The 21479-nt window shown below is 39.3% G+C and overlaps 1 protein-coding gene and 1 long non-coding RNA gene across 2 annotated transcripts in view; one reads left to right on the forward strand and one right to left on the reverse strand.

Annotated features, from left to right (window-relative positions):
* Positions 1-5077, reverse strand: part of LOC125381506 — a 45676-nt gene extending 40599 nt beyond the window's left edge. Inside the window, exons 1-5 of the long non-coding RNA XR_007221815.1 lie at positions 4807-5077; positions 3902-3952; positions 2701-2852; positions 1340-1511; positions 793-890 (exon numbers count right to left, since the gene is read on the reverse strand). This is a non-coding gene — a long non-coding RNA (uncharacterized LOC125381506). The remainder of the gene's footprint in view (positions 1-792; positions 891-1339; positions 1512-2700; positions 2853-3901; positions 3953-4806) is intronic.
* Positions 5078-6044: 967 nt separating this feature from the next.
* LOC125381574 (neural cell adhesion molecule 2-like) lies at positions 6045-21242 on the forward strand. Its single transcript, XM_048398630.1, has 14 exons — positions 6045-6294; positions 7892-8248; positions 9485-9790; positions 11116-11382; positions 12238-12504; positions 13360-13626; positions 14030-14152; positions 15434-15455; positions 15615-15670; positions 16129-16150; positions 16337-16392; positions 18083-18196; positions 18376-18391; positions 18832-21242. The coding sequence occupies exons 1-14, from the start codon at positions 6231-6233 to the stop codon at positions 19031-19033; spliced, it is 2139 nt and encodes a 712-aa protein (XP_048254587.1). The 5' UTR covers positions 6045-6230; the 3' UTR covers positions 19034-21242.
* The last annotated feature ends 237 nt before the right edge of the window (positions 21243-21479 follow it).

The following is a 21479-nucleotide window of genomic DNA, read 5'->3' on the forward strand; positions in this document are numbered from 1 at the left end:
GTGCATGACTGAGGTTCGTCTGTACAGATAATTGGAATGTGTGTGTGTGCATGACTGAGATGCGTCTGTACAGATGATTGGAATGCGTGTGTGTGCATGACTGAGATGCGTCTGTATAGATGATTGGAATGTGTGTGTGTGCATGAGTGAGCTGCTTGTATATATTTGACTGAGGGGTGTGTGTATGAATCACTGAGAGTTGTCTCTTTTTGCATGACTGAGATGTGTGTGTATGCATGACTGAGTGGTGTGTGTATGCATGACTGAGTGGTGTGTGTATGCATGAGTGAGTGGTACGTGTATGCATGACTAAGTGAACGTGTATGCACGACGGAGCTGTGTGTGTATGGATGTTTGAGTTTTGTGGATGTATCAAGCTCAGCCATGAATTGCCAAAAAATCCAAACATATATGCACAAGATATGGTGCATACAATTTCGTTTTGCTTTCCACCGAGTGAACAGACCTTTAACGTCATCAAATGACATATGAGAACACTACTTGTTAGGAATTGACATGATGTTACAAATATGTATCAATAGAAATCTCCAAACAGTGAGCTGCTTCGTTATTGAAAAATCATGTGACATTTAAACAGATAAAGGATTTACAATGGCATAACTTCATGTTTAGTAGAGCCAATAGATTAGATAAGGGAAAATCAGTGCCAGTGTCAATGAACATATACTTTGCAAATATACCGTTGCAAAATCAATACATTTTTGAGCGAAGCTATTAAGATATATTCTGTAAATTCTGTTACAATACGTAAGTAAAATAGTGTTTTTTTACCCATGTGTACAGATCGCTGCCAGTCTTATTCCCACATGTACAGACGACTGTCTCTGTGTCGTTTTCACATGTTATGTTGAAGTTCCCTAAGACATTTTCTGCAATATAATATCATAGAGCTTTGTCATGAAATTGCAAGACTGAAATTCGTTATGTCAATTAAATTATTCAATTCAACAATTATGGTATAATTAATTGCAACAGCATGCAGCACTTGAACTTCAATCATGACTACAATATATTTCATGGTTGATTCTAATTAATTCCAAAGATGAGCAATAGTTTGTGTCAACTCAACAGAAATATTTCACAGAAAATACACATGACACAAGGACACATTGTGTTCCACACGTTCGTGGGGTCGTAGACAAATCCATTATTAGAGGACATTTTAATCTTTAGACCATGATTGTTTGTAACAGCTTTAAGGCTCCACATATCTGAGGAGCCGCATCTCAATGTGTAGTGTTACGTCCCACGGATGTGACAGGGTTCGACTACCTCTTGAAATAATTATTACTTCTATCAGCACAACGTTAACAATTACCTTTCACGTCCAAACGTCCAATGCGTCCCTTCTTGACCCCGTTGATATAGGTCAAACTGATATTATATTCCCCACTGTCTGCCGTCGTTACATTATCTATTTGAAATGCAACGATGTCGTCTTCTTCCAATACACGTAGACGGTATTTCAGTGTTTCACCTGTGAATTTCACCTGCAACAAGATACACACCAACTAATATTACATGGAACATGTTCCACCCAATGCTTTTGTATCGCACCTTTGACTCGACACTGTGTACCACTAGTACTATCTTAGCAGTATGGGAATATATGTTTGAAAAGTGTAGCAAACAACCATTTCACAATGGTTCCTGTGACATGCACAGTTGTTTATAAAGGTCAAAGAGTATGCGATGATTGAACATAGACGACAATCAATTTTTTAGCGCATTATACAGTCATATTACATATGGCCAAACGTGATGCGACTATGTTAAAAATCAGATCGAAATTCCCCAAAACGCTAAAGTTTTAGCTTCAAATCCATATGTTTATAGTCATAGAGCAGATTTGTAGAATATGTTAGCGTTTCAGATGACCGTACAATGTTACAAGCTCCACCAGTAACCATGATTTCCTATGCTCATTTGTATGTTGTTTACATGTGGTGTGTTGCCTGTATTGGTTTCGAACCCTCAAGCAGAAATAATAAAATGTTTCGGGACGGAAATTTTGCGGTCGTGATGTTAAGTTAAAAAGAGTAAGACAGCACCAGAATTAAACATTTTATGTTTTGTCATTTTGCGTCATTTGTAACATCGTTTTATTCTGCAGCTACTCAGATAAACCTCAAAACATACGCGGAACACGGAAAGATTAATACAAGCACTATATCTGAAGATAGTTAACCTCCTTGGACAAGGTTTCATTGAGATATCAAAATCAAATCAAAACTTCAGAAACATATCATACTAGACTAGAAGGACATGTTATACCAGCGAACTTCCTACTAGTTTCCGGAGTAGTTGCTAAGGTTCTAGGATATTAACGGTACTGGTCAAGCAAACTAATGTCAACTCAGTAAAGAAATTCATATATGACGCAAATTTAGAAATAAATCAACATATTAATTCACCCACTAAAGAAACAGTCATGTCTATTTATTTGTTATCTATGTTGATAGCCATAAAGGCTAAATATATGGTACATCCTTTTATGGTACAACCTTTGACGGCCACTGACCACAAGATATAAGATTTATAATTATATTTTAACTATAGAACGTTTTCATGCTTATATTTCTCGTGACTTCAGCACTTGACCTTCACATTGGAATCCATTAAAGGATATCCTGTATATAGTTATCTATTTGATTTAAAGAAGTAATAAAAAGAACTTACCGATGAGAAATTTGGACGGAATGAATTTGCAATATTTTTGTTTTTAAAATCATATCGAACTTTTCGAAGATTTTGAGTATCATTGATCTAGGGAAAATATTCTGTTTTTCCTTCACACGTTTGTACATTTCCCATATCCTTTGTGGGGATTGCTGAAGTAGAAATAATAAAAGGGTTATACACAAGTTAGTAGCAAGATGTATTACATATTACCAAGATGGACATGGATAAATAGAAATAATAAGATCCCCAAGTGATAAACGTTAGGGCTCAATGCACGCATATCGAGCTACTTTTCAGGTATTCAAATCCACTCACTGCGCCGTCCGACCGCGTATGCAAAAATACCTACACGCTCAAGGGAGGTAACGCATGGCATTTTCATTGTCAACTGATTCATTTCCCAACGTCGACGCGTTCGTGCAGACATGAATTACGTATCTCTGTATCCTCATCTCTTCTTATAAACTAAAAAAAACCCTCTTAGTCGTTTGTTTGTTAACGCCGCATTCAGCTATATTCCAGCTCTATGACGGCGGCCTGTAAACAATCAGGTCTGGACCAGACAATTCAGTGATAGAAATCATGAGCATCGATCCACGCAACTGGGATACGATGACATGCATCAACCAAGTCAGTGAGCCTGACCCCCTGATCCTGTTTGTCGCCTCTTACGACAAGCATGGGTTGCTGAGGACCTAAGTCTTAACCCATGGTTCCATTAAGATCAAATTATGACCGATGTCAACCACAAAATACATGTTAACAGGATGAATTTATGTTCATACTTCGCTGACAAATGTGATTAATTGTTGGCAGTGTTGTTTGATCAGAAGAAGCTTGACGAATAAAGAGATTTTACGTGTGCCTCAGATTGATGACACTCCAATATACATTTGGGATATTCACATGTTTCTAGAATTGATGCAAGCATCTATCGAAAATGTATCATACATGGCTGTGGTTTGTTACCAACTCCTTTGATCTTGCAAAGGTGAGCTTATTCAAGTCCTTATATTCAGACCTCAACTGTAACAATGTTTTAACAACACTCCAAAACGGTGAATTTTGACACTTGAATAAACTTTTCCGTTTGTCAGCGAGCGTCATTATTTTTACTTTATAAATATCTCCTGAAAGACTTCAGAGATAGACAAATTCACCAAAAGGTAATTTTAAATCAGTTTATTAATCGACATACCTGAATAGGAAATAGCAAGCCACAGGTGGAGGCATATTGCCAGATATTCCACTGAAAAAGGAGACAGGATTGATTAAACTGATTTATAACTTCATCCTCAAATTCAATTTTCTGTACCGACAATAAACAGTGTAAATTCAATACATGGTTAAACATCCATTATTGAAACATGATTCGCACCAGCCAATATAGCATAGATAGCCTTTGCTTATTTATTGGTTTCTACCAACTTGTCGACGTGCTATACATGAAGTTGGTTGGTTGGTTTATTGTTTTACGCCGCACTCAGAAATATTCCAGCTATATGAAGGCGGTTTGTAAATAATCGAGTCTGGACCAGACAATCCAGTGATTGTTTTCTTGAGCATCGATCAACGCAATTGGGATACGATGACATGCATCAACAAAGTCAGCGATCCTGACCATCCGATCCTGTTAGTCACCTCTTACGACAAGCATAGTCGCCTTTTACGGCAAGCATGGGTTGCTGAAGACCTATTCTACCCCGGATCTTCACGGGTCCTATATATGAAGTCGAGAATATACACGCCATGTTTTGATATAAGCTACTAGGTTCAGCCCTACTTTTCACAGATAGCGATGGTGTCAAGCAGAACGAAAACCTACAGAAAACGTTCCTAGATCATAGAAGGTGAAATTTGAAGTTACATTCCTGTCAAAATACTTATAAAGAGGTTTATGAAAATAATAATTTCCGTATATCATTATTATTCTTTAAGTGTTCAATGTGCGTACCAAATAGCTTTTATTTGCGTCCCGAGTACTACACTGCTCAGTCCATAATACCTGTTAAAGGTACCCCATATTACTACACAGCACTGATATGACTGAAATTATTGTATAAAACGAACTAAAACTTAAGGATTGAACAATAACAAACCTACCGTTTCTTGTGTGCATATTCACGAATGGCGTCGTTGTGTGCATGTAGGTCACGTGTTACGAAACGTCCTCCAGACATTTCCTATCAGTGCACGACTGATAAATCATCATGTATGGAAACAGAAAAGACTCGTTAACAGTGCTGGTGCAGACCCATTGCTAAATGATCAATGAACAACATGACACGCAACATTCCAAGCTGCTCCCGTTTTGAATATAGATACGTATATGCGAACAATACAAACATATGGTAACTATGAAGCATAACCTGAATTCAGTGACATATTATGACTAAGTAGTTTCTTTCATCATATGCGGACACGGGTGACCTAGGTTTCTATTAGGGCACATTCTAAGAAGAGTTGCGTCTCTTAGGCATGCCAGAAGCCTATGATCGTGATTTCGAATCCCTGATTCACTCTGAGGTTTGTCTCATGAGGTTTAAGGTTTGTCATCACCACAATCGTGCTGGTGGGTCTCACCAAAATGGTAAACGTCCCAGACATGCATCACGCTCACTTTTGCCCACTACCTGTACACACACATGAATCGGACACACCGTGACATAACTGAAATATTGTACAAAGCGGCGTCAAACCCAACATGCTAACTCACTCGTTTGATAGATAGGAATAATGAACTCGGAATGACAATTTACATTTGCAATACATCAAATCACATTTCGGTGCTTCTGAAATAACTTGGGAATGTCTTGTCAATGTTGTCGCTTCATACTACACCATCAAAGACATCACTCGGTACACATACATACTTCTTCAGTTTTAGACAACGTATAACCTTTCATATTAGTATTAATATAAAACATCACACATTCTGTTCCAAGTTTTTAGCTGCATAAGCAAGTATTTTTTACACACCGGTTAATTGATAAGGACTTTTCACGCCATGCTGTATTAAATACAGTATTATTGTTTCAGGCAATAAAATATATCCCCCTCACAAAACAACACCACTATTCCTAAACACATACGATCCGAATGTTTGCTTCACTGGTTACTACATAATCTTCACTGTAATGTAAGCCACAAGCCTGGGACAGTCATTCACAATCGAATAGATCTTTATCTGCCACATTTAGTGTAAATAAAATTATCTAGCAACAAAGTACGAATTTCAAATGCAGGACATACAGAGTTTAAACTGTAAGAGATGCCAGTATCACATATTGAAGGTATTTAGATTTGGTGTCGCTATGCATGGCAGATGCATTGCTTTTGCAGATGAATCTATTCACTTGTTTCAATTTCCGTCATAAAGTAATGTTAGCACCTCGAGCGCTGACCCATTCATTGTTACACGGAAATATTTCATGACACTCCTGACTCACAAATAGTTTGGAAAACCTTATGTAGTATTTTAGTTTTTCTGTCAGCCATCAAACTAGATCATGTAAACTGTGATCAAAATGTTTTTGTATATTCGTTGTCTAAAAGCTGTGATTCTGTATGGAATTTTTTTGGAGTTTGCTGGTAAGTGTTTACCTTTCCAGATACCATCTGATCATTCCGTTGTGCCCTTGAATCAAGAATGAGAGCTTCGTCTAATGAGCAAAGTAACATTTCAAAACCAATAATTATTCCTGATTTTTCATGTATTGGTTTGTAGAGAATGGCCATTTTTTGTTACTTGATTTACGCAACACTCAGCTTAATGGGCCATGCAAACCAGTGACTGATACTATGAGCAACGCAACCGGGACACTATGACACGAAATCAACGATGTCATCCATTTTAGTCGCCTCTTCCGATAGAATTAGATTCGGGATGTAAAATTCAAAGCGAAAAGGTCACAACAGTTCACAGTTGTTTGTTTCTTTCGCACTCAGCAATAATATTCCAGCCACATGACGGCGGTCTGTAACAAATCGAGTCTGGACAAGACAATCCAGTGATTGCCATCATGAGCATCAAATCTATTGGTATACGATGACATGCATCAACCAAGCCTGATCACCCGCTCCCGTTAGTCGCCTCTTCAACAAGCACGGGTTGCTGAAGACCTATTCTGAACCGGATCCTCATGCACACAAGCATTAGCAATAAATGTGACCAACCATGCAAAATGGGACCCTGTGGGTATAAAATTACATTTTGACTTGTCATTATAATTCAAAACTTCAGTGTCTTCGGAGCACAAAAATCCAGATACATGATATCAAACATTGGCCACATTTTCCGACGTATAACCGTTTATGTAATCATTCAGTTTTTAGACATAATGTCTGATCAACTGAAAGTAGACATATATGATGAATGGTTTTGAAATAATGTTTTTATCACATATTACGAACTAACGTGAGAAGAATAAGATATGTTCATACAGTCCGCACACGTTGCTATCTCCCCTGAAATACGGGTAATCGGGTAGCCTAGTGGTTAAAGCGTTCGCTCGTCACGCCGAAGACACGGGTTCGATTCCCGATATGGGTACAGTGTGTGAAGTGCATTTCTGGTGTGATATTGCTGAAATATTGCTAAAAGCGGCGTAAAACCACACTCACTCACACCCTGAAAAACGTTGATGTCAAACGTCTTTATGTCGTCATAGCACAAGTGTATCCTATCACTCATAAGGACCCTTGCCGCCTGGTGGGTCACAAATGATACAAATAGCACTAGACACATGTTAGGGAGTAGCTGGTGACTTGGATATTTGCGTCAATTTAGCAACACAATGACGGACTACATAAAACAAGAGATGGCCTGTGAAAGAACCATTATCGTCGGGGTGTGCGAACATTTTACTGCTTTGGCTGCCCGGCACTAAGTATTCCATTTAAATGTCTTTCGGGCATCAGGTAGACTTCATGCTACATTGCATTTGTCATTGTAAAACTGTAATAAACTGATGAAGACAACATTTGCTTTATCAACTAGATCCTGCATTATTACTCCAAATGTTTTGTTTCAGCCTTTCACATACTTTTACATAATTATACAATGGGAAATAATAATGAAAACACGTGAACATAAGGTGGATCTGAAACAGTGGGTATTGTCCTACAGTTCTGAAGGTACATTAGACTTCACCAACTGCATAGTGATGTTTCTAATGTGTTGTTTCAGCCTCCAAGAACAACACTGTTGCCCGTGTCGGGGAAAGAGTCCACATGTCCTGGAATGTACTTCTAGCTGTCCCGGAGTTTGAGATTGTGTCTGTCAGACCTAATGGGAAGCTCAGGCCTGATGAATCCATGGTCCTGTTCGACGTGGAGGACAATGCACATGTGTTTACATCTATCAACACACATACAGGGAACGGGACAAGGATTCAGCTGACTGTCAAAACATCCCTGCAAGGAAGGACGCTGGTCAGTCTCATATTCCACAGTGTCGACGTGCAGGACGCCGGAGTGTACCAGTGTGTTACCTACAACAGTGACAGGTCTGATAACACGTGGACTCAGCTTCTCATTGTACTGCGTAAGTAACCAGATGATCTGAGTATGATCAGTTTATCGCCCAAATAGACAATTCCATATTGAACGCTCGTTTTTGAAATACAATGAAAGGAATATTGTACCTGACTTGTAAATGATGCAAGGGTAAATTTATCCACAACTAAAGATGAGTTTTCCATTATGAGTTTAGTGAGTGAGTGAGTTTGGTTTTACGCCGCTTTTAGCAATATTCAAGCAATCACGGCGGGGGACACCAGAAATGGGCTTCACACATTGTACCAATGTTGGGAATCGAACCCGGGTCTTCGGCGTGACGAGCGAACGCTTTAACCACTAGGCTACCCGACCGCCCTATGAGTTTAAGATTGATCTGTGGGGACATGGTAGGACAGCGAGGAGTGCACCAGAAATGGCATTTATACTTCGAACACGTGTGTGTGGCAAACTATATCATCGATAATCAAGGTAAAAGAATGGCGACATAATACAAGTGATAAGTGAGGATGGGCTAACTGTGACTGCTATCTGTTGTCAACAACCACATCTATCATAGAGAGTGATTTGGATATTGGCATTTGTTGAGTAAAATAATAAACATGCATATGACTGAGGTAAAGTGAGGTAAAATAGAGTTTAAAGTCGCGTTAAAAAATATTGCATTTACATAGCGACGTGCACACACGCCAGGCAGGGTAACATCTTTTAACGTCTTTTGGTCTGACGCGTCCGGGGATCGAACCACCGACCTTCCGTCCTCCGGACAGACGCTCTATCCACTAGTCCACAGAGGCGGTAAAAAGTACTTGGACATTAATTTGTAAATTCAGTATTTATTCCCTAAACAGTTATTGACTCTCGCAGAAATGGATAGAAAATCACATATGATCTTAAGATGTTTGTTGTTTAACGCCGCACTCAGCAAAATTCCTGTTATAAGACGGCGGTCTGTAAATAATCGTGTCTGGACCAGACAATCCAGTGACTGACATGAGCATCGATCTACGTAAGACGGGTACGATGACATGCATCAACCAAGTCACCTCATGCAAGACGAATGAATTCAAACCCGGATCTTCCAGGGGGGATTGTTACAGACACATTGACTGATTCGAATAAATATTCCAGTCCAGCTAACGTTGTGAAAAGTGGGTTTGAGTCCCGACGAAGTGTGTGTACACATTCTTTACCTTAAGGTTCTCTTTTATGTCATACAGCGAGCAGACAATTATTAGATAGTTCTCTTTCACACTGTTCTCAGAGAAACCATCACAACCGAACATCAGCACGACATCTGCCGACCCCGTATCAGGTAGTCCGGTGATGCTGACCTGCTCCTCCACCTCCCGGAGTCTTCCTCTAGACCGGTCTCTGTACCCGTATACCCTGAACACGTCCTACACCTGGAGGAGAAACAACAGGAGGGTGGAGAGCGAGGTACACGTGGAGGGGGCAGTCCTGACTATAGACAACGTCACCAAGGGGGACGCGGGGGTCTACACGTGTCAGTCTGAAGAAGAGGGCGTCCTGTCAGACTGGAGTCAGGGATACACTCTGAATGTTCTGTGTGAGTCTTAGTTAGTTTGTGTGGAATTGATATTAAAAGTATCGTGTACAGAAGGTGCATATCGTTTATGCTATTGTTTAATATTGTTTTTCATTGTGTAAAATGTCTGGATATACGGAACTACATGATACCGTGTACAGGTAGACTTTTAGGTAAACAATATGTACACTGTGAAATCCCTTTCTTGTTCTACTTTCAATGGTACAGTGAGTGAGTACGTGAGTACGTACATGGCATTGTATTCACACTCTCTACTTTAGATGGCAGTCATGATGCAATTCATGGATGATTTTAGCCCACCTGACGGAAAGTCCAGTGGGCATATTGCGTGATTAGTTGTCCGCCCGTCCATCAGTATCATTTGCATATTCAACATTACTTCTGATCTACAAGGCTACAATGATCTTAGTTTTTATATTTCTACAGTGCCCTGGGACTCCGATCCGATGTAACACATGGCCACGACGTCAACCATATTTAGAAACACATTTAAGATTATTAATCGTCCCTCTTCTTTCAAAATGTATTGCAATTTGGCCTAGGTGTATAGTCAGTAATGGGGCCTAACATATGTGTTCAATGTACTGTGATATTATTAATTTTGAACTTGGTTCAACCATTATAATTATAATAGATGGTGTCAAGTAAAATACTTTCATGGGCAACCAAAATCAAAGTAGGAGCAACACTAACAAAAATTAGGTATTTCGCGAAAGGTTGCCATGGAAACTTGAAGCTTGATAAATAAAATGGTTCGAGGAACTTTAGAAGAGGCTGTCGGTAGGATGGTCAAGACATGTTGTCACCGTACATTGCTTTTGGATGCAGCGGGCCAGCGTTTTTGCTGACAAGTTCGTTGACTTGTATGTTATTTACCCTATGGCTGATCAAAGTAAAAACCGTTATTTGCTTCGGCCATCCTGGCAAGGGTTGGGGACGACAACGCTCTAAAGTTGGGTTCATTCTTGTGGCGGACTACTTATGGTACATGACCTTGTGACCCCCAACACTAGCGATACTGACTTTTACACTTGAAAGACCAGCGATATCCAAGCTTTATGACGGCGGCCAGTCTTGACCAGACAAACCAGTGATTGAAATTGTGAACTACGACCCACGTCCTCGAATGATGGTTATCTACCAAGTCACTGGGCCTGACCACCACGGCCACCCGATCTTTAAAGTCGCCTCTCACGAATAGCATAGGTTGCTGGGGACGGTCATTCTAACCTGGCATCACCTTGATGACGACAACAGCTGGACAGCTATGGCTGTGTGGCCATCAGTTATGACAGGAAAATGATAACATTATTTCTGTTATTCAGATGGACCAGACACGGTACAGTTTAGTGGTAACAGAGACAACGTGTCTGCAGTAGAAGGTGACCCTCTCACAGTGACATGTTCTGCTGACTGTTACCCCGCCTGCACTGTGACCTTGTGGGGCACATCCAGACAGAGGGTGATCACGGGACCGAGGGAGGCTGTGTTGTATATACCAGCTGTAGACAGATCTGTGTCTGGACAGTACACGTGTCACGTCAGCAACATACATGGGAATACATCACGGAGCCTGACGCTGGACGTTTTCTGTAAGACTTATACAACATTGCTGGTGATTGTCAGAATCTATAACATTTATTTGGATAACTCCTGTAATAACCAATTTCATTTTCATTCATTTCAACTTTCTCTAATCCAAAGAGATGATAAATCATTTAAACAGGTAATATTGACTATATTCTGATGATGTGACATCACGTCAATGTGATTCTTGAGATTCTTTCAAATGGCAAAGCGTTTTTGTTCATTCAAAATCAATGTAACAAAGATCTGTATTAAAGACAGAAATCGATTGTTTATTTACTACCTAATTCGACAAACGAAACTGTTCCGATAACTCGTAAGATTTGCGACAATTTTGCTGAAGTTCACCACATTTACAAATTAAAGTGGCTCCCTATTCCATGTGTTATATATCGGAAACATTAGAATCCTAAACAATGCTTTTGTTATTCATTAATTGTTCCAGCAGGTGAGGTTACTAAAGCTGGTGTCGCTCCCATCGTCGTGGGTTTCACCGAAGTGGCAAACGTCTAAGACCTGCATCACTTCGGGCTTTCGTACCACATAAAGCCGACACACCGTGATATTACTGGAATAATGTTAAAAGCGGCGTTATACCCAACTCACTCACTCACTCACTCCTCCTTCCCCATACTACCCCTCCCTCTTGTACAACATTGGCCCATGTCACATGTGTATTTCCAGTAGTCACACACATGTCAGAAACAAACTGCACGTTTAATTCGCTATTTACATATATATTACAAAACCAAACTGTACTCGTACATCACAGTATGAACCGCCATCACGTTCAGTAGCATTTTCCGTTTAGCTAGTAATACAGTGTGGAACTACTGGCAATAGTACATCAAACATTCCAGATGGACCTGACCAGATACAGTTTAACGGTGCAAGTGACAGGCTAAAAGCAGAAGAAGGTGACCCTTTCACAGTGAGATGTTCAGCTGACTGTAACCCCGCCTGCACTGTTACCTGGTGGAACACATCCAGACAGAGGGTGATCACGGGACCGAGGGAGGCTGTGTTGTATATACCAGCTGTAGACAGATCTGTGTCTGGACAGTACACGTGTCACGTCAGCAACATACATGGGAATACATCACGGAGCCTGACGCTGGACGTTTTCTGTAAGACTTATACAACATTGCTGGTGATTGTCAGAATCTATAACATTTATTTGGATAACTCCTGTAATAACCAATTTCATTTTCATTCATTTCAACTTTCTCTAATCCAAAGAGATGATAAATCATTTAAACAGGTAATATTGACTTTATTCTGATGATGTGACATCACGTCAATGTGATTCTTGAGATTCTTTCAAATGGCAAAGCGTTTTTGTTCATTCAAAATCAATGTAACAAAGATCTGTATTAAAGACAGAAATCGATTGTTTATTTACTACCTAATTCGACAAACGAAACTGTTCCGATAACTCGTAAGATTTGCGACAATTTTGCTGAAGTTCACCACATTTACAAATTAAAGTGGCTCCCTATTCCATGTGTTATATATCGGAAACATTAGAATCCTAAACAATGCTTTTGTTATTCATTAATTGTTCCAGCAGGTGAGGTTACTAAAGCTGGTGTCGCTCCCATCGTCGTGGGTTTCACCGAAGTGGCAAACGTCTAAGACCTGCATCACTTCGGGCTTTCGTACCACATAAAGCCGACACACCGTGATATTACTGGAATAATGTTAAAAGCGGCGTTATACCCAACTCACTCACTCACTCACTCCTCCTTCCCCATACTACCCCTCCCTCTTGTACAACATTGGCCCATGTCACATGTGTATTTCCAGTAGTCACACACATGTCAGAAACAAACTGCACGTTTAATTCGCTATTTACATATATATTACAAAACCAAACTGTACTCGTACATCACAGTATGAACCGCCATCACGTTCAGTAGCATTTTCCGTTTAGCTAGTAATACAGTGTGGAACTACTGGCAATAGTACATCAAACATTCCAGATGGACCTGACCAGATACAGTTTAACGGTGCAAGTGACAGGCTAAAAGCAGAAGAAGGTGACCCTTTCACAGTGAGATGTTCAGCTGACTGTAACCCCGCCTGCACTGTTACCTGGTGGAACACATCCAGACAGAGGGAGATCACGGGACAGAGGGAGGCTGTGCTGTATATACCAGCTGTAGACAGATCTGTGTCTGGACAGTACATCTGTCACGTCAACAACACACATGGGAACACATCACGGAACCTGACCCTGGAAGTGTTCTGTAAGACTCCTACAACATTAGCGACAGACTTTAGTAACAGTGTCAGTGGCATGCAAACATATATTTATTTCAGCTGCCGTAAACGCTGTTGTTGCGAAATTTCAGAGTTATTATTGAAACGAGTATGTCATTAATGCATTATTTAAATTACCATGTGACACATAAATATTCAACCTTATTTCGTGTGAAACATAGCTTATTCAGTATAAGGATACCGATAAACACAACAAGAAAGAACACCACACCTGGCAAAACATGTGCAGAGACAGAATAGCTGTGGTATGATATATTCCGAGGATCAGCCGTTCTCATTGTACCACCCACTCCCATTCATTTAACAATATGGATCAAGCGCCGAACACACACACACACACATGAGAGTATTGCATCTTGAATGTTCCAGCACGAGAGGTTACTGGAGTTGGCGTCGCTTCGACCGTCTCTGTGGCTGCTGTCTGTTCTGTCCTGATCGTCGTCACCGCTGTGGTCGTCATATTTCTTGCTCGTAGAAAACAGACACGTGAAGGTAATACTGTGTCGTGTGAGTGTGAATGAGCACAACGTGAGAGTCACATTAAGTATTCTTCCATAATATTTTAGAATCCTGCATTCTGATTGGTCCCCAGCAGTATTGGATCCACTTTAGGCCATGAAGCCCATATTACCGCGAACAAAATATTCAGAAGCACTTTTTGGGAAAACCCGCCCGCTTGGCAATTTCAAATATGGATCTCACTTCATTAACGTTGCTAAATAACGTGTTGCGGTTTCTACATTATGACCAGTTAATGTGGCAGTATATTTCAGGAGACACACGTTAAAACAAATATTTAGAGAGTGTAAAGAGTTATCGCGTTCGGTTTCTAATATATGTTACAAGTTTCAAATCTACGTTCGAAAGCTCTATATCAAACACCCTAGGTTTATCTTCTTAATGAATACATGAATGAACTGGTTGTTTGCACCAGGCATTGTTGGCCGTTGCTCACATTTGTGACCATTCATCAAGATATCAGAAACCGCCCTTCAGTTTCGTTAACTACGAATGAGTCCTGTTTTCAGCTGATCGATTCATGTCAATGAAACAATTATTTTTCCTGACCTAAATTGTACAAGATATTCTGGGTTTAAAATTCTTCCTGGAGTTTAATGTAATCACGGTATGTGGTGTGTACAACTAAGTGTGTGTGTCATCACGCGGGAATAGTTCGAGTCTCAATATTAAAGTAGAATCAATAAAATGAAAAAAATGAACAATACGATATACGCGAAACAAGGACGGTATTGTTGTGTTCACTATTTAATGGGATGAATAGCTGTGTAAGGTTGTTGTTGTTGTTGTTGTTGTTATTGTTGTTTTTGTTAACCGCAGAGTCATACCATTAGAACAACATGAAAATGACGGTTTTGCTGAGGGTAGTGTGTGTCTGGTTTGGGAGGGGGATTGTAAAGATCATCATTGTTATTAATATTACTGGTTCTTATCAGTTATTTAGGTTTCTTCCTTGTCGTTGACTTTGAATAAACGAAAAGACGGCTATGCTTCCCTGTCCTTGATATTCAAAACCAAGTCTGTGTGAGGAAAGTGATTCTGACACCAGCGTTTAAGGAAGAGTATTACCACTGAGATTATATGCATAACGTTTCACTCTCGTAAATACAGTAGGTCAGACACGATGTTAAGAATGGAATAAAATAAATATATATTATCATTTCACAAATACGCAATGAAATAATTAATTAGTCTATCTTCTATTTATCTTGAAATATGTATCCATAATTATCTAAAGTCATTTCTATATTTCAGAGAGGGGATACATTCATAACCGGTGAGTACATGCTGTCCATCATGTCACTGACCTTGCATAATCAGATGAATGAAACCGTATATATACAGTTAAACTGATAGTGTATCACAGATTATCTGATGACTAGTTTGCCTTGATTAGTTCCTTCTGCTTAAATCATTTTGAATTTCTTTCCCTCAGCGTGGTCACATATACTCGGGACGAGGAAACAGACGGAAGCTACCAGGAAATAGAAGGTTGGTGTCGTAAAAAATAATTAGCCATTCAACGCCATTGCAATTATATCGGATTACGCTTCTTAAATTTTACAGGGTAATCGCGAATCATTTAATGAATAATGTAATCAACCGTTTCTTGAAAACAGTTCGTATTCTTTGATTTGGATAACTTTTAATGGACATACTGTTACGTCATAAATTATTACTAACATTAATTTGTTTCTGTCGTCAAGTTGTGACTTCTGAGAAACGTTAAGCACTGATTGACCTTTTAAAATCATAAGCCACACTGGCTCTTTTACCCCAGTGCAGCTTTATCTAAACTTCTTAATCGCGTAAGAGGAAACGAGTCACATATCACAGCATACGTCAACCTTTTTTTCCATTAGTTTAAAGGTATGCAATGACAAGGAGTCATCTGTTATTCATCTTGCATTTTGTATGCATAATTACCTGCCAAACGTTATAATTTTCAGAGGGAGGATCCATTCAAAATCGGTGAGTATCTGCCATCGATTTTCAAGTGAAATGAATAAAAAGTTACACTCATATGGCCTTGCGTGGCCATAACGGCGAAACTTTTTACAAGCTGTTTAACACAATGTTACTTGAAAATGTATCACAGCTTATCTGTAGGCTAACTTGTTTCTTATTTCAATCTTTTTTAATATTTATTGTCACCAGCGTGATCTCATATGCCCGGGATGAGGACAATGATGGAAGCTACCAGGAGATAGAAGGTTGGTGTCTTTAGGTTGTCTACCGGTTTGATGGTGTAATGACCAGGGCCCACTTTCACAAAGCGATTTTAGCGCTAAAACTCCCATACTTTAAGATAAGCTTACGATAGTCTTAGCGCTAAGATTGCTTTGTGCAAGTGGGTCCTGATCTAACGACTTATTATAAGTCAACCTGTCTCCCGTCTAAAGCCTAAAGGCTAAGACCAGGGCCCACTTGCACAAAGGGATCTTAGCGCTAAGATGATCATAACTACCATACTTTAACATAGGCTTACAATAGTCGTAGCACTATGATCGTTTTGTGCAAGTGGGCCCAGAAGTCAAATCATCTAGGATGGCATACTGTAAAAGACGAGAGGAAAATATTTATCATTTGCTTAACGGTATTCATGGAATGCCACTGGACATTAAATAATTAGGGAAACACATTAATGGGTAAAAAATAAATTTGTTTCATATAAAGTTCACTGAAAATTAATTTATTCTGAATTTAAATAATGCATGTTTCAATACATATCCATGAAGACATCTCATTGACTTTAATGTCGTGATTCACAATTGCACATGAATTGTCATGCACGGCGCACAATTGGGATATTTGTTGGGAGCACACGTGTTATTTAATGTAAACAGTTCACAATAAATGTTTAGCTGTCAAGTGCTCATAAAATTAACGTCTACGTGCCGTGGGTAAGCCGCGAACAAGAATGGCGCAAAACGAAGTTGGAAGATACTTACATGTTCACTGAAAGACAATATTGTTTCTATTGAGACGTTGTCTACAGCAGCGCAACACTAATGTCACATGTGACTTCACGTCAACAAAACAAGCAATTCGGTTGGTGTATCGACGGAATCGATACCAAACTGCCACATGAACAGCTCGGACAATTCTTTGGTTGAGACCAACTGGTGAGCAGCCGATTCAGGGAGCACAATATTTGCTTGACATTAGGAACAACATCCCCAGGCCGTATTTAATCATCTGGCGTCTTCAAGGCGTCGTCGCTGCCTCGCATGCATAAACGCAAATGGTGGTCACACCCCGTTGTTAATTGAGTGTTTACATCATCCCTCTTTTAAGGCGTGTTTCTCTGTCTCCTTTTCCCAATTATGGGTTTTGTGAACGAATTTGTTATGATAAAAAATTGGTCAGACGAATGTCCAAACAATATTCAATTTTTATTTATGTAACATTTACATCACTTCATATGAAGCACAGTTACTTTTTTCCGTTAGAATACATATATGCGAACGTTCTTTTATATTTGTGAACGAGTTTTATAGATGTTACTGTTCTGCATTTTAGGTAAATATATTTAAACAAATGTTAATTATACTTTTATGCGAAATGATAACCTGATTACCTAAAATGCACATAAATCCCTTGGTTAATAGGTTAAATAGTCTTCATATATCAGCAGACATCCCAAAGTCATATCGTGTTATTTTAAAAGCCATAATATGATCTCTTGATGACACCTTTAAACATATAAGTGAGCCATCGTGAATCATAACCTGGGTTATGTAAAACGCAATGTTCGAGAAACGGATAGTTGTATTGGTCATACGCATTGTCATTTCATACGAAATTAATCCCTAATGTTTGGGATATGTTTCTGCACGGTAGACATTTTCCCGTGAAGTATCGTATTGACTATACATGTGTGTAACTTTTGTCTTACACCAGAAGAGGTGAACGTAGACGACATCGCCCCTCTTGTAGCTGCCTACTCTGTTATGCTCACGGCTGTGGCAGTTGTGGTGGCAGCAGTTGCTATTCTTGTCTGCAAGGACGTAAAAGGTAAGGGAACAAATTAATCTCTTACAATTCAATCAACCTTAAGTTCACCTTTTGTCAAGTATCTAGAAATGCTGAAGTCTTGTTTTATCAGTGTTGTCTTTTTTTGGTGAAAATATATGTTTTGCGCGAAGTTTCATTCGTTAAAGAATTTGACACGTACAACGTTTCTTTATTTTCAGATGGTCACAGCAGAAGGTACATATATTTTGAATTTTTGCAGGTGAAATCCTTGAGTTGTATGTTATAATTAGGTCTCGGGGTAACTTCATATCGTTGGAAAACTCTCACCGATATTTCTCCTGTTTCTATTTAATGTGAAGCAACATAATTTTGAGTTACCTGAGACAATGATAATACAATAGTTATATAAAACAATAGCTCTATTTTCATTTGTATCTTGTGATCGTAATTACTCAAATGACTGTATGTTATGTATGTTTTGTACAGAAGGGTTGGACAATTTTTAAGTTGTGTTTGTTTTAAGTCGGAGATGGATAATTTCTTTCCCTTCATCATAAAATAGGTTGTATTGCCAGCCGTATTTAAACAACATACATGTATCCTTCACTGTCTGTGCAAGTCAATTTCATATGCAAGGTACAGTTTGTGATATACGTTTTACCTTGTCATTATAGATTTGGTGAATATCTCACTGTGGTGGGCGAGAGACTATCCTGTGACATCAGTGAAGCACCTTGTGCTACCATCAACGACGAGGATGCCTTATCCATGCATGATTATGAGCGACTACTGAGGGAACAGTTCCACATCTACACGTGTCTCAACCCTTCAGGTTCCTCTACTGAGGACCACAGTACCAGGTGCAGCCTTATGTGAGGGAACCGTTTCCCATCTACCCGTGTCTCAACCCTTCAGCTTCCTTTATGGACGTCAACTGTACCAGGTGCAGCCTTATGTGAGGAAACAGTTTCCCATTTGCATGTGTCTCAACTCTTCAGCTTCCTCTACACACGTCCACTGCATCAGGTGCAGCCAAATGTGAGGGAACAGTTTTCCATCTACACGTGTCTCAACCCTTCAGCTTCCTCTACAGACGTCCACTGTACCAGGTGCAGCCTAATGTGAGGGAACAGTTCCCCATGTACACCTGTCTAAACCCTTCAGTTGCTACTACAGACGTCCACTGCACCAGGTGCAGCCAAATGTGAGGGAACAGTTACACATCTACTCGTGTCTCAACTCTTCAGCTTCCTCTACAGTCGTCCACTGTACCAGGTGCAGCCTGATGTGAGGGAACAGTTTCCCATCTACACGTGTCTCAACCCTTCAGCTTCCTCTACACACGTCCACTGTACCAGGTGCAGCCAAATGTGAGGGAACAGTTCCACATCTACACGTTTCTCAACCCTTCAGCTTCCTCTACACACGTCCACTGTACCAGGTGCAGCCAAATGTGAGGGAACAGTTCCACATCTACACGTTTCTCAACCCTTCAGCTTCCTCTACACACGTCCACTGTACCAGGTGCAGCCAAATGTGAGGGAACAGTTCCACATCAACATGTCTGTCAATCCTTCAGCTTCCTCTACAGAAGACCACAGTAACATGTGAGGGAACAGCCAAAGGGAAACGTTTACCCTGATGTGCGATGCAAGGAAAGCTTGAGGCCCTGACGGGTCATATGCATTGTTTCGATATATCAAGCGGAACATGACATTGACATTAACATTTATGAAATATTATCGCTTTTAACAGTATTATAGAACATAGCTTGTAGCAGTTGCAGACCTCCAAACATGGTTCTTCTTTTCAACAGTTTTATATTGATTATGTTTGTTTATATGTGTACATATTGGTGCAACTAGTTCTTTTATGCCTTCATTGTTGTAATTGTCATCTGTGGTCATTACTGTGTTTGTTTTCATTTATTATTTGGCATCGTTTACTATGTGAGGGTCTCTGGAAGCCTTCTATGATTTATTTTTAACCAATTATCCGATTTAATTGATTTCTATAGGTTTCGCATTGTCTTACTGTAAATAGTTCCACACTGATATCCTTGTTTTATTCTTGATGATTAATATTTGCTTTCATTGTGCCAGTTTTCGTTTCCTACGAAATTGGCTGTTTTTTAAAAAGGAAATGGGTAAAATGGATCATATGTATACATACAGATAAAGTTTAGAACAGGGTTATTAAATAATTCCAGTTCAAAGGTTTCTTTTTCAAGTACTGAAATGGAAATATCGAAATTAACTTAACAAGGAAATCTGGAATATGCAACATTTTAAACTTTATTGCAAATTGTATCACATAATCATTTTGGATGGTACATGGGTATGTCATATATGAATATATATGTCATATTTTATTTGTAGACTTTGAATAGTCACTTCAGTGGAAAAACTAACATTATAAGCTGACATTAAAAAAACCGCGTAAATTAATAATTGTTTCAAGCGTTTGTTGATGATATATGTTAGTGTCGGTTCTGATTGTACTATTCACACACATGACAGTTAGTGAACTTTCACAACATAAACAAAATAACAGGACATTGAGGTCGAAATTATCACTCATGGTCTTTCCTTTTATGTATTAATACTTCAACTGATACAAAGAGATAAATGAATGTATTTTAAACCTTTCTTATTTCGTTTCTATTTCCTTCTGACGTACGCTTCTGACAATTCACAATTGTAGTGAGGACATGCTCTTTGTATTTATGATACTGATATTGCCTATTTTAAGCCTTTTATAAAAGAACCTATGAAATAAATCACTTGAATGTCACATTCATATGTCCAATGGATTCCAAGAAAGAAAGTTAGGATTGAATCGCTTTAGCCATCATGAATACTCAGTAATTGGCAACCTTCAATATGTTCGACAGTTTACAGTTACAGTGATGTATCTATGATAGCATCCTGGGGTGGATTTGAACCAGGCATTTGAAGGTAGGCAGCTTAGGATCGCAGCTGACGATTTGCGATCAAGCATTCTTCAATTTGAGAAACAAACGAATATACAGTAAATTTCTTTATAGCATCTGTGTCGATAGACTGATAATAAATGTTTAATCAACTGATCTTGCCTTATTGCAATATTTGTAGGGAAATTAACGCATGTCAATACTGGCTATCTGCAAAACAAGGACAAAACTAAGTTTGCAGGAAAGATTGTCTTACCTGACATCGCTGCAACACGCAAATAAGGATAGCTTTCATCGATACAACTTTTAGACGCACATACTGCTATTTTCAATCGATACGCACATGCACATACACGCACACAAGCACGCACGCACGCACACACGCACGCA

Source organism: Haliotis rufescens, unplaced genomic scaffold (genome assembly GCF_023055435.1).
Source record: "Haliotis rufescens isolate VD_foot unplaced genomic scaffold, xgHalRufe1.0.p SCAF_18, whole genome shotgun sequence".
NCBI lineage: Eukaryota > Metazoa > Mollusca > Gastropoda > Lepetellida > Haliotidae > Haliotis > Haliotis rufescens.

What these genes read in the sequence shown, in the direction of transcription:
- LOC125381574 (XM_048398630.1), top strand. Translation starts at nt 6,231, where the DNA reads ATGTTTTTGTATATTCGTTGTCTAAAAGCTGTGATTCTGTATGGAATT. An exon ending in ATACACTCTGAATGTTCTGT is followed by an intron (nt 9,791 to 11,115) that starts GTGAGTCTTAGT and finishes TCTGTTATTCAG; the next exon opens with ATGGACCAGACACGGTACAG. An exon ending in GGAGGATCCATTCAAAATCG is followed by an intron (nt 16,151 to 16,336) that starts GTGAGTATCTGC and finishes TATTGTCACCAG; the next exon opens with CGTGATCTCATATGCCCGGG.